Source organism: Lates calcarifer, linkage group LG7_1, assembly GCF_001640805.2.
Source record: "Lates calcarifer isolate ASB-BC8 linkage group LG7_1, TLL_Latcal_v3, whole genome shotgun sequence".
Taxonomy (NCBI): Eukaryota; Metazoa; Chordata; class Actinopteri; family Centropomidae; genus Lates; species Lates calcarifer.
In genome coordinates, this window is record NC_066839.1 from 8,438,679 (window position 1) to 8,451,861 (window position 13,183).

The 13,183-nt window shown below is 38.7% G+C and overlaps 2 protein-coding genes across 2 annotated transcripts; both read right to left on the reverse strand.

Moving 5' to 3' along the window:
* Positions 1-136: 136 nt before the first annotated feature.
* laptm4a (lysosomal protein transmembrane 4 alpha) lies at positions 137-8,474 on the reverse strand. Its single transcript, XM_018694961.2, has 7 exons — positions 8,238-8,474; positions 5,980-6,100; positions 3,990-4,066; positions 2,702-2,824; positions 2,044-2,139; positions 1,602-1,700; positions 137-1,054 (listed from the first exon to the last, which is right to left on the reverse strand). The coding sequence occupies exons 1-7, from the start codon at positions 8,409-8,411 to the stop codon at positions 980-982; spliced, it is 765 nt and encodes a 254-aa protein (XP_018550477.1). The 5' UTR covers positions 8,412-8,474; the 3' UTR covers positions 137-979.
* Positions 8,475-8,968: 494 nt separating this feature from the next.
* LOC108895946 (syndecan-1) lies at positions 8,969-13,090 on the reverse strand. Its single transcript, XM_018694962.2, has 4 exons — positions 12,930-13,090; positions 10,557-10,635; positions 10,267-10,419; positions 8,969-10,183 (listed from the first exon to the last, which is right to left on the reverse strand). The coding sequence occupies exons 1-4, from the start codon at positions 12,993-12,995 to the stop codon at positions 10,050-10,052; spliced, it is 432 nt and encodes a 143-aa protein (XP_018550478.1). The 5' UTR covers positions 12,996-13,090; the 3' UTR covers positions 8,969-10,049.
* Between the last annotated feature and the right edge of the window lie 93 nt (positions 13,091-13,183).

The following is a 13,183-nucleotide window of genomic DNA, read 5'->3' on the forward strand; positions in this document are numbered from 1 at the left end:
TGGAGGTAATTCTACATTGTAAAAGCCAAATATACGGTAACAACACAACCCATATACAGCCTATGGTTATTATTCTCTTCCTTGAATTTACTTCAGCATATCTGTCATGAACAAAAGAGTCAAATGGAGATACAAATGATCAGAAATGTTTATTGAAGTCAAATGTATTTCCACTAGGATAAAATCATATTACCAGTAAAGTAATGGGGAGGTTGATAAGCATGCAACTACTAATGTTCACAAGACTAGCTGTTTGCTCCAGACATCAGGTGAGAAAGAAGCAGAGATCCACCATCACTGCCCTCTGCTGTTCCTCCCTCTCTCTCTTTCTTTCAGACTCAGCTGGAAAACTGTTCACTAGCTTTGCTAACACATCAGGGCAGCACAGAGTGATGAAAATGTCAGGGGGTGTGGGGTGTGAACTGAACCACAGCAAAGCTAAATAAATAACAGACAAAAAAGCTACAGACTCCATTCAAGACTGAGATGGAACAGTCTAGATATTAATAATTAGGGGAAAAAGTAACACAATTCAACAATAAGAGCTATAATAAGCAGATTGTCATAATAGTTTCTTTTTTTTTTTTTTACACCTCATATATCAATCTATAGATAGGATGGTGCTGGATTGATGAGAGCGTTTCAAGCAATTTAATTTTCACATGTATCCCTTTTACTAAGACATAAAAAAGGCCAGAGGGAAAAAGGGCTGGTAGCTTCCATTGCTCATCACATTCATTCATGTATTTATTTATTTCACACAGACCTCAACCTTCCCCACCTTTCTCCTCTCGCACCTCTACAGAAATACAGCGGGTGGGGATGAACAAAGCATCTTCAGTGGTCTTACACATACACAGTAGGTCAAGGGCGTAATGGTGTTCAGAAAGGGCTTAGTGAGGGAATGGAGGAATGCATATGATGGGAGTGTGTGTGCATGTGTGTGTGTGTGTGTTTTGGCAACAACTAGTGCTGGTGCTTAAGCGGGCATGTAAGGGGGAGGTGGTTCCTTCTCTGGCATCTTCATTGCCATCTCATAAGTGGGCAGGATGTACTGGAGAAGAAAGAAAAAGACCTCTCTTAGATTTCTGTGATCGTAAACTGAATATTTTTGATTTAAGTATGTCAACTTGGACATGGGAAATTGTGGTGGTTGTGTGTAATTTTTTATAGCAATTTTCATACATTTTATAAACCAAACAATAATAGAAATAGTTTCAATCCTAATTCTGAGTTTACTTCATAACATCAGGACTCAGTTTAGTGTGAACAGCGGTAAAACACTCTGTTAATATGAGGGAAAACGTGTAGCGTCTGAACATTTTGTCAGGTTTTTATTGGTGAAAATCTGTTAATAAACACGCTCTTTTTCAAAATGCAGATGCCAACAGATGTTTTTCCCCTGACATGGTGAACCTGTCTCTAAACTTTATTCAATGACTTCTCTCTTGGCTGTCAGTGCGTGGACAGTATGCCACCTGCTGGCTTCACTTAAGCATCACATGTCACTGCAGCTGTGTCAAGTGTGTTTTTATGACAGTAGATGCTGCTCATAAAAACTCTAACTGTCAATCAGAGGGTGTCAGTGGTAGCTCTCATACCTGGGGAGGGGTCTCAAAGGCAGGGTAGACAGCAATCTCTGGCATGTTCCTGTTGTTGATGTACTTGTAGCAGTTCCACACACAGTTGATCAAATAAGCCTACGAAGCAGAGAGAAGTTGGATTTTTAGAGCTGAATCAGTCTAAGTCTTTAACCATCAGTGAAAAAGCTTCAAGCCTCACATTTGCCAAACCACAATGTCTTCTTTTTTCATTCCTACAAGTTACGTATACCAGAAAAAATGTTTAATATGACAGCTCTAGTACTGTTAACAGAAATATATCGGCCATTTCTTAGCTTGGCAAACCAAGAATGAATTAGAATTCCTTGAACTGACTTGTTTACTGAACAGAGAGGCCATTAATATCATCATCATATGTAAATGAAATGAACCAACACAATGAATAAACCAGGTTTAACTGTAAATAACCAACAGCCTTCACCTTCAGGATGATGAGGAAGGCAAAGAAGACCAGCACAAAGAGCAGCAGGCAGCTGGAGTCCAGAGAGAGGAGGTTATCTTTGTACGGGAAATCCGGCTGAGGAGGAAGAGAACAGACAATGTCAGGTAATCAATAAAACCTATTTATACTTATTCAACTCACATCACCATTAACGTTACCAATGAGTCAGTTAAGAAAAAATGTAATCACCTCCCCTTAGTAAAGTCTGTATCTGCAAATTTCAAAGTATTTCTTTTGATTTAAAAAAATGAAAATGAATTTGCTGTGGAAACAATGTAGTTTGCTGCTGACTGTTTCCTTAATTAGTTTGAGGGATTTGTCAGCAGCATAGTCAGCAGCTCATTTGCTTTTTCCTCATTTCATTTCCTTTCTATAAACATGGTATCCTGCTTTAAAATGCTAACAATTCTTGAATGAGTAACTTGCTTTAATCCCAGTCAAAATAACAAGGACTAAATTATTCATTATGGTTACAAAAACCGCGTATTCTATAACTGTTTACAAGTATGTAGTGTTGTCAGAGTTCTCTATGGCAGCATTAAAATGGGAGAGGAAGTATGATTGATTTGTGTGATTGATTCTGGTAATGTTGACAGTATGAGACAGTATGTGGGTTGCTGGGGCTGTTGGGACTGACCAGCTGGTCCAGGTAGTCCTTGATCCTGGGTAGGTAGGTGAGAGAACTGATGGCCACCAGGCAGCTCAGAGCAAAGTCAAACAGCTGGTAGCAGAAGAAAGGGATGAGCCAGCCGTCGCGGTGCTGAGGAAATCAGAAAATGAGAAATGACCGGGGAGATCTAGTTTAAAATAAGAACCATGTTGCATTTTTTTCAACCTTATCTCTGCATATTTCTCTTTAAATTATTTTCCTTACACGTGGGCAAATTTTCTTAACATCCAGAAATCATACAGCTGAGGATGAACTCACATCCTGAGCAGCAAGAAATAGTGAGTTTTTCATTGGTGCACCAAGTACAAAAACGTAACCTTGTTTTTCTTTGTTTAAAAGTCTAATTCCAGTTTTCCTAGACTGAAAACATTTGTTCCTACTGCTCAGGCTGTGACTGCACCTTCAGATGTGGTTTGGGTTAAATGAAAACAGCCTGTCTACAGAGACAGGGAGAGCTGACGTTGTAAATGTGCATTTTAGCCAAACTGTAACAAACACATAGAGAAGGTTGAAAAATAAACAGAGTGGTTCTTTTACTTTTCCACTTCACAAGAAACTCTAGAGGCACTCTGGGTATTTTTTCTACCAAAAGCACAGTATACTCCAGCCTTGACAAGAATCTACTTCATTGTCCATTTCTACATTATGTAGCAAAGTCCTGAATATCTCTGGCATTTATGATCATGGTTCAAACACTGAGGGGTACTTCACTAAGACACTACACTAACAGTGGCTCTGCACCGCCACTGAAATGGGGATCTGCTACATTTGTCTGGGAGCATGTACTTGCACAGCTAAAGCATAAATAACCGGCATGCATGGTGTACCCAGCCGGCAGATGTGATAACTGTGCAGCCATCCCAACTAGCAGCTTAATGCAGGTCCACGTCAAAAGGCTATCAAACCTGTCAGTCCTGATGCCATCAGGCAGGCCTGTGAGGTACAGATGACAAGCAGTGAGAACACAGCATTGTGTGCTACACCCCCACTGCTGCAGGATTCTTCTAAACATTCAGCTAAAGATGTACTGTAGTTAAAAAAAAAAAAACAGAGGAGGGTGCTTTGGTATTTCCTGTTATGTCTTACTCACCTCTTAACTCGGGTGCTGCTATTATTATACATCTTGAAAGAAACTTTTAAACTTGCATATTTTGGGATTACGCATTTGCATAAGAAACCATGACAGCCCTTTAAATAAAATGCACGCTGTCAAGAGCATTTAAAGAAAGGCACCGTATCTACAGAGCACACTTACAGTAATGGCTCCGTACACCATCATGGCACTGATAGTGAGCATCAGCAGAGAGATGGCAAATCCAACACAAGCACTCTCTGTGGGAGACAAAATGATGACAAATAAAATTACCAAATGCAGGCGAAGGTTTAGTTTAATTTTATTTCAGCGTTAGCCTTAAATCTAAATATATAAGTGAGAATGGCTGCTGTGATTTGCATACAGTGTAAGTCAACAGTCTCTGGGGCTTCTCTCTTCCCAGCCAACTCTGTTTTTAAAGGCCAGCTCTGGAGAGCATTAAGCCTCTCCCTCTCTGCCGTGATGAAACCCAGCCTGAGATAATTAAAAGGCCTGCCTTTCATATCCTCTTTTTCCTCCATCACTCGCTTCCTCAAACTGTTCTGCCTGTTGCGCTGGAGAAACAACGCCTGTGAGAGAGATACTGCAGCAATGCAGTCCATGCACAGTTCTCTGTTATTTAGTAGCTCAAGAACAACAACAACTACATCAATGTATGAAACTGTTGTAAGACTGGAGCTCATCTATAGGCCACTGAAAACAAACCTCACACAGGGTTTACCTTTAATATCCATAAAATCATGAATTTAAAGAGGGTCCTGTACATTCGATTATATAAAAATACCGCTTTTATTATGTGTAAAACATAAACTGCAATCTTTGTGAACAAAAAATATAGTGTTAAATGGTGCATAAAAGCCATCTTCATATAATCTCCTCTACTTTCAACTCAACTTAACTCCAGATTATTTTAAAAGGTCAGAAAATGTGTAAAAAAAAATCACTTTTTTTTACAGGTCCAGTGTGATTTCTTCAAATTGTACATCTTTTCTAAAACCCAAAGATTTTCTGTTTACTATGACATAAGATACAGAAGAACACAAGAGCCTGATGAAGCTGGACTAATGTTACAATAGTCCAATAGGAGTAATGATAACGAACAGTCTGAAGAACACAAGAGCCTGATGAAGCTGGACTAATGTTACAATAGTCCAATAGGAGTAATGATAACCGAACCAGTCTGAATGCTAACATTGTCTCTGCAGGCTGTGGACACCCTCCACTGCCCTGTGTGCTGGCATGTGCCTGCTGTGGGAAGGTCAACCCACCGAGGTTGTTTCCCCTCCTATCCCGCTGAGTCACAGTTTCAGAAAAATGAAGAGACCTTTGCCGAGCCAACCAACAAAACAACCCCCAGCTGGAAAAGAAAACAACCCTGGCAGTCCTGCCAGCCCTGCCCTGGCACATACAAATAGAAAACACCTAAGACGAACTTAAATCCTTGAGGAAATACAAAGGAACGACACCGGTGACGTTGCACCACCGATAACAACATTTTTAGATGCCATGTAAACAACACAGCAGTGTTCTGTTGTCCCTGAGAGTTGTTTTGTTTAGCAGTCAGTTGGGAGGTTGTTGTGCTCCCTGTGGAAGATGAATCACATGTTCAACCTCAGCATAACAGCAGCTCAATGGGTTAGTGAGAGGCCCAAAAGAGAAAAAGCATCTACACATTGAAAAATCTAATGAAGAAAATATCTCTTTCAGTGATGTTTGAAAGGGCAATTCATCATCAGGACACAGTGGAATTCAAAGGCCAAACGCAACAGAGTGAGCTGTGTTTGATTAAATTAGGAGTGCAACTAATGATTAGTTTAATTATCGATTAATCTGTACACCATTTTCTCCATTAATCAATTAATCATTTGCTCTATAAAATGTCAGAAAATAAGAGTCCTCGTTGGCATCATCTAATGTATTGTTTTCTCCAACCAACAGCCCCCAAAGATATTCAGTTTACAATTACATAAAACAGAGAAAACAGACAGTGGAGAAGCAGCATCCAAAGAATTTTTGGCATTTGTGCTACAAAACATCTTAAACAGTTTACTGATAATCAAAATTGTTGCAGATTAAGTTGCTATTGATTGACTAATTGTTGTCTCTCTAGTGTAAATGTGTGATAAAGTGAATGGAGACTTCACAATTTTACCAGACATCCTGTTGGAGGCAAAGTAATGATCGATGACCTCATATTGCAAGTCGATGGTCGGCACGTTATCTGGGTGGGTCACTGCTACAGTAAGCAGGATGCCCATCAACAGGTTGACTACCTGAGGAGAGGAAGGAGGAGAGAGGTCAAAGCAAGGACTCTTAGCAGTAGTTTTGTATGTCTTAGCACATCAGCTACAAATTGTGTATCAATCTGGGTTCACTTCATGTCAGCAGTGCAACAAAACTGACTTGTAGAAACATGTGTGACAAAGACAATACCACAGTGAACACTTTACCACCCTTTTTTGTCATGTTTATTTTATCAATATATGTGAATCGAGATGTGAGGAGGAACCATTCAACGATTCAAGGGCACTGCAGTATTCAAGCTAAACATGCTGCATTCACAAGATATAGTACGTTATTGAGAAAAAAAATAGATATTACAAACAACTAATTCTAAATATTGTGAAATCAATGGTTACCCGGATGAAAATACAAAAATGGACTGGAATAAACCTTTAAACAGGAAACTAACTTTAGGGAAGTGGAACTAAAGATGCAATAAAAGATAAAAATATTAGTGTTAGGCTATTCAACAAGGTCAGCTTCCTGTATAATCAACCAAGTCACAACAGCACAAAACTGCAACTGCTGCAACAAAAGTCTGATCACGTAGGATGGATTTAACTACTGAGAAGTCCTTTGTAGTGGGCAGGCCATCTGTGTTTACCATTTTATATAATTCAGACAACTTTAAGAGGGAAGGGAGTTCGAATAAATATCTCTGGTGAGAGTAAATCCTGGTTATTTAGATGAAGACAGCATAAACACAGTGGGATTAAGACCTACTACATGCATGGTACAACTGAGTGAAAGCATCTATCACTGGCACAGTCTAAACCAGCACAGACAGACACTTGTCTTACGGGGGAAACAGCCTTACCTGCCTAGGGACCACAATTAAGCTGTAACATTAGCTATCAGCAATTGTTCCAATAAGGCTTAAAGGCTTAGTGTTAAAGTATCATAAGTGAAACAGAAGATCTTTGGTGTTTAATCCTTCTAATAGCTTCAAACAAGAGTGACAAACATGAATGAATAGAATAAATACTCCAATCAATTACTAGTATGCAAATTCATACTAGTAATATTAAGCTTTAGGAAATTCCTATGGCTGCATTTTCAGTGAAACTGGTCCAACTATTATTTAAATATGGAAAATGTTATTAATCCATTGAGACTTTTTTTTAACTCATCATTTTACTAGCAAAGCAGAGTTTGACCATAGAAAAAAATATCTCCAGTTAATGACTATGCACCTGTTACAGTGCATCAGACTACCAGCCTCTCTAATATGGAAGATTTGGTCTTTGCATCCCATCCTGGTCTTCTTGGGGCTATTCTATTTGGTTGTTGTTGTATTAGATTTTGATGTCAACTGAAAACAAATTGCAGAGTGTGGATTTTAGTGGAAATAGGGGCCGTGGTTCGTGAGTTTTGCACGTGTCAAATATTGTCCAGCTGGCAAAAATAAGTAAAAAAAAATTAAAACCTCAGTGGAGGATTTGGAAACGAAACAAGAACCAGAGACATCTGTTGTGTGATGTGAGGAAACGAGAAGGGGATTAATCTAGCTGTGACTTTAGAGAGCTGTAGGAACAAAATGTGCGCAGGACAAAGACAGCTAAACGATCAGATACTACAGCTCCCCTACTACCACAGTCTTAATGTGATTTCAATCTGCGTCCCGCTCATAGAAATGACCGTTACTGCGGATTTCTTCTTCTAAGCCAAACTTCTCCTGTTTCACAACCGTTACGTTAGCAACTCAGCCTAAATAGCTAACGTGCTATCCAAGCCAAATGTCACGTATATATTTTAACTTGCAGACCCCTTGCAGCTAGGAGCTGATAAATCCTTGTTGTCAATTTTACAACCAGATTTTCAAGGTTGTGAGAGTGCGGACAGAAGCGTTTATCCAGACCCCGAAATGATAGCAGGCTGTCGATAAAGCTAATGCTAGCGTTCTGTCGCCTTGGACTCGCCAGGTAATAACGGCTTTAAAGTAAATAAAAAATAAAATTTAGCTAATATTGGAGCTTCTGATAATGATTATAATACATCCTCAGAAACTGTTAGCGCTGTCTGGTTGGCATTCATTATATAACTCGCTACTTTAGCGAACTTAACACAACTGACTGGTAGCGCTAGCTTCCGTTAGCATGCTAACCCCAGATCAACCATTTTACGTACCATGTACCATGTTCCCAGGATGATAGTCCCCGTCCGGACGTGGCAACATCCACAACACCGGGTGGTGTACAGTCTGTCTCGACTAGGTTTAAAATGATGCATGTCCTCTACAAGCGTAGGGAGAAACATCGGGAGAGGTTTGCTGGTCGTGATCGAGAAGAAGCTCCTTAGCATCAACAGTCAGCGAACGGACACGCAGGAACGCCCACAACTTCCCCCGACGAGCTGCGTGACACCGCGGATAAAAACAAACGCTCTGACGGGGAGGAAGAGGCGGAGACCAGGCTTCACTTTGACAGGCAGGAGGTTGTGCGATCAATTTTTCTATGAACATGACTCTTCCGTTAGGCGAGGCTGGATTAGGACCGAGCAAAGTGTTATATTGCCCTAACTAAGTTCTCAAGTACTGTACTCATGGATGGATTACTGAATTGTCCAATGGCTCAAAAGGTCAAGGGGCCACAACTAAGCCAGAGGCTCTGTTTCATCAAGTGTTATCATTTCTTGTAGAAGATGAAGAATAACTACAAGGAGATTCAAAATAACTTCAGACAGACACAAAACAGCCAGTAAAAAAAAAAGCAAAATTCCTTGAAAAAGATGCACAATGACCACAAAGAGACATGAAGAGATGCAAAACAACTGCAGAAACGAATGATTACTTACTAATAGATATACACAACTACAAACTGCACATATACTGTATGCACAAAAGATACAGAGAATGGAAATTGTTATAAAGCTAATTTATTAACAATTACACAGTACAAAAATAGTAAAAATTATTTTATGGCACTGTATAGTACATAGGCAGCTGCTAGCATGTTACATTCTAGCAGCTGATTGTCATTACGTAATCATTGTACCTGATATTTAATATGAGTTTCCCCTAGATTTTTCATTTACAAAAATCTCAATAATTAGCTAAGTGAGGTTTCCTCACTTAACAGGATTACAGGAAATAATTAGTCCTCTATTAGTTCTGCATGTAGTGCATGCACCCATTGGTCCTGCATTTGGTATTACTTATGATACTATTTATGAACAGCTATCATGGAACTTATCCTTTATTAATTTCATTATTTACACCTGTGCTTTTCGTACTGTGACACAAATATTTTCTGTACACACCCACACACACAAAATATGTGAAAACACAAGTGGGAGTGTTCAGTGCATGAGCGTTTTTTTTTTTTTTTTCACCATGTAGGCTCATGGTTTGTATTTGATCATATCCAGACACATTTTGCAAACAGTTCTTCTACCTCTCATTATCTTCTTAATTAAAATGCTGTACTAATTAATTAAAAAAAATCATATAAAGCCATTGGTTCGGCAACTGGATCTGACACAGTGGAGCTGATGCATAAATTTGATTAATTTTTAACTAAGTGGAAAATGACAGACTATTCCCAGCATCTGATTTCCATTTAAAAAATGAGAGTAACACAGCAAAACATCACATCCCTTAAAACACAGAGGACCTGGCTTCAGTATCCTCAATGGTAGCTACAGTCACATGGCCCTGGGTAAAAATGACACAATTTCAGAGCTTTGTAAATGATACACATCAGAAAAGTCAAAAAGTTAAGACAATCCTTCATTTTTTGTCATATCATTAAATAAATTAGCATTAAAAACAACAGATATATTTGCAGATACATCAAATGTAAAAATAGTTGTCATTCTCTGTGCACTTTTACCCTCCCTCCCCGAAACATCTGAGGAAAGGATAAATTTACAGTAGCTCCAAAGGTAGGGCCTGGTAGTATCATCAATGTTGGTGAGAGAGTTTTTCAAAAGTGTGGACAGTTAAACAACCTCTTCCGTGTGGGTCTGTTGGGCCAAAATGTATCCTCTATCATCTTTGATGTGCCATTTGTAGATTAATAATCCTATCAGTACTGCAGCTAGTGCTGCTCCTGTTACTCCTCCAGCGATAATGCCTGTGAAGATAAATTACTGAGTTAGTGTACTAATCCACGCTGTATAACTGCTGTCAAAATCAGCATGACACACTGCAAAGTACCTGCAACGATTCGTTTGTTCTCCAAGGGGCTCTTGCTGTTTGCCATAAAAATAAATCCTGATCCAGTGTCTATTTCAGGCCAGTTTTTATCGTCAAAGGCCCGGCCTTTATTGTTGGGTTGATCCAAGACGTTTGTATTTTCACTTGGTGAGACTGAAAACAGGGAGAATCACGTTGTGAGTGGTTTTGGAAATAATAATTAGATAAACTCTGTATTATATGTAAAGTGGACGATACATGTTCCGTAAATCAACAATTGTATAGTCACTGAACATGGCACCAAGCTTTACCTTGGTCTGACCCATCCCCTGAACCAGAGCCAGAACCATCCAGGTCATACCCCTCCGAGTCTTCAGGGTGGGCAGAAAACTGATTCCACGGAGAAAATGAATCAGGATATTTATGATTATGATATTTATGATTGACTGCTGCACAATGACTCTACATTGTTCTTTCATATTCTATTGTTAAGACATATGAAAACAAAGAGGCGAAGAAATCTAATGAAGGTACTTTCCTTGAGAGGGCAATAAAGAAATGAATCATGTCCTAGATACAAAGTCCCATTGAAGTGACACAATCCTAAAAAACACACTGTGGCTGACAAACCCAAATGACGCAAGTGATCACATTGTTATCACCAATAAAAAGTCATGAGTAGAATATAGCTCAACTTAAATGATAATGTCACTCCACCCATCTGGCAAAGCAGCAAAAATGTAAGACAACAGAATCTTTTGTTTGCAATACAGCAGAAAGAACAATACATGTGGAAAAAGCTTCTCTCAAGCTATTTGTTTCAGTTTCAGTGTTTGTACTGAGCTGTAGGATCACATGAAGGTAAAAAGCTCCTGTAAAATGTCAATTTGTTCTTTATGTGAAGAATCCATATACCATTACGTACTTTGAATTTACTGTGTGAAGTCTGGGGGTGCTGAAGTAATATTATAAGTAATATTTCTTGTGTTTCACAAACTGTAAGCCTGTATCTACTGCAACCAATATACAGTCTATTAAAGCTGCTGTTGTTCATCAGAGAAACACTATGAATATTTTACAGCCAGCTTCAAAGCCCACAGAGTGGGGGAATATCTGAAACTCATAAGATTACATGAGGTACGTGTGAAGAATAAAAAGTTGCTCTGTGCATCTTGGAACAATCTGGACTTTCGTACTGTCAGGAAAAAAAACACATCACATTCCCCCAGGTACTTCCTGGATCACAGGATTTTTATTATATTGCATCCTTATGTGCTTCCCAGCTGTAGTTATAATGAAATGTTTACCTCTGGAAATAGTGTCAGGCAGGAATAATGGGGAACAGATGCAGTAGACCACGTGTTTAACTAGTAACTGATTAAAAATACTGAATCATCATGAAGTGCTACATTTAACAGGCGCTGCAACAGAGTTGACCAGTTTCACACAGAGAACGTGACTTTTGTACAAGAGAGCATGGAGCTTTATTATATCACCTTAACATGTAGTTTCTACACCTGGTGATAAAAGTCTCTTGTCCATTTGTCACTTTTTGCATGGGTTTCCCTCTGCAACACACACAGAGGCTTGGTAAACTGGGAAATCTAAATTTCCTCTAAGTATGGATGTCTTCAGTTATCAGTTAGCCCTACGGCAGACTGCAGCAACCCTCAACAGGGTAAGAGGGTAGATGATGGATAGTTGATTAATCAATTTATATATTAACAGGAGATTAATCCTCAACAACTTTGATTATCTATTAACAAGCTTTATATCATTATAAATTGAGTATCTGTAGTTTTTGCATTACAAATCCGACAAAATAAGCAATTCAAAGTCAGCAATGCAGCTCCAATCCCAACAACATTTAAATTAAACTTACATGTTAATGCATCAGTAATAATAAAACAATTAAATAATATAAAGGGAATACAGTGGGAACAGGGTCATTTTGAACAATTAATACTTATGATACTTTAAGGAAATCCAACTGGTAATACTATTTATGTACTTTATTAATGCTAAATTGTGAATACAGACTTTTAATTGAAATAGAGTATTTTTTATATTATGGTGAGGAGCTGAATACTTCAACTACTGCCAATAGGGCAATAATGAAAGATATGTAATACTGGAACTATTAAAATCCATAAAAAAAGAAAAGAAAAGGCATGCAATTAGTTTTCTGCCTCAGTCATACAAATAATTTTCACTAAAAAGTTTAAACCACAAACAAAAGGAAGTGTGATGTGCATTGAAATACACTGACACACTGACTTTAAAACCTTCAGTTCCTTACATGCAACATTTTGTCTGCTACTGAGCTTCTAGGCTGTAAAACCACTAATAGCTACTAATACGCTTCTATTGAGTGTTTTAAATAAAAATAATAACAAAAAATCAATCAGTAGTGTAATCAATGAGCAAATTCGACTACAGTACATTCGTTTTAGGAAACTAAAACAGGTTAGTAATAATAATAATGAATAATGTAATAATGTTTCAAACTTTAAACAAAACTCAATCCACAGTGAACAATAAAGCCGTAAAAGTAAGCACACCTTGACATTTCTTAATCGATCGACAGCAACGTAACCCGTGTATAACATCAGGAAGTAGGAAAGGTGAGCACACCCGAGATTGACGTAACGTATATACTGTTAAAGAAATTAAAAACCACTTGCCGACATGTTGATAGGATGTATTAATCCCAGAGTAAAAAACAAAGACGCCGTCAGAGATAGCCTCATGTTTCAGGTGAGTTTGATGTCCAGTCTTCTCGTCCTCCTCGAAGAAACCTCCACAGGTGTTCTGATTGAAGCTCGAGCCCCCGCTGAGCAGCCAAAACCACGCCCACCAGTAAAATGTCATACACCGTGAACTCTGGATGGTGACAGTGTTTACTGAGAGCTGTGTGGGGAAATAATCACGCAGTTCT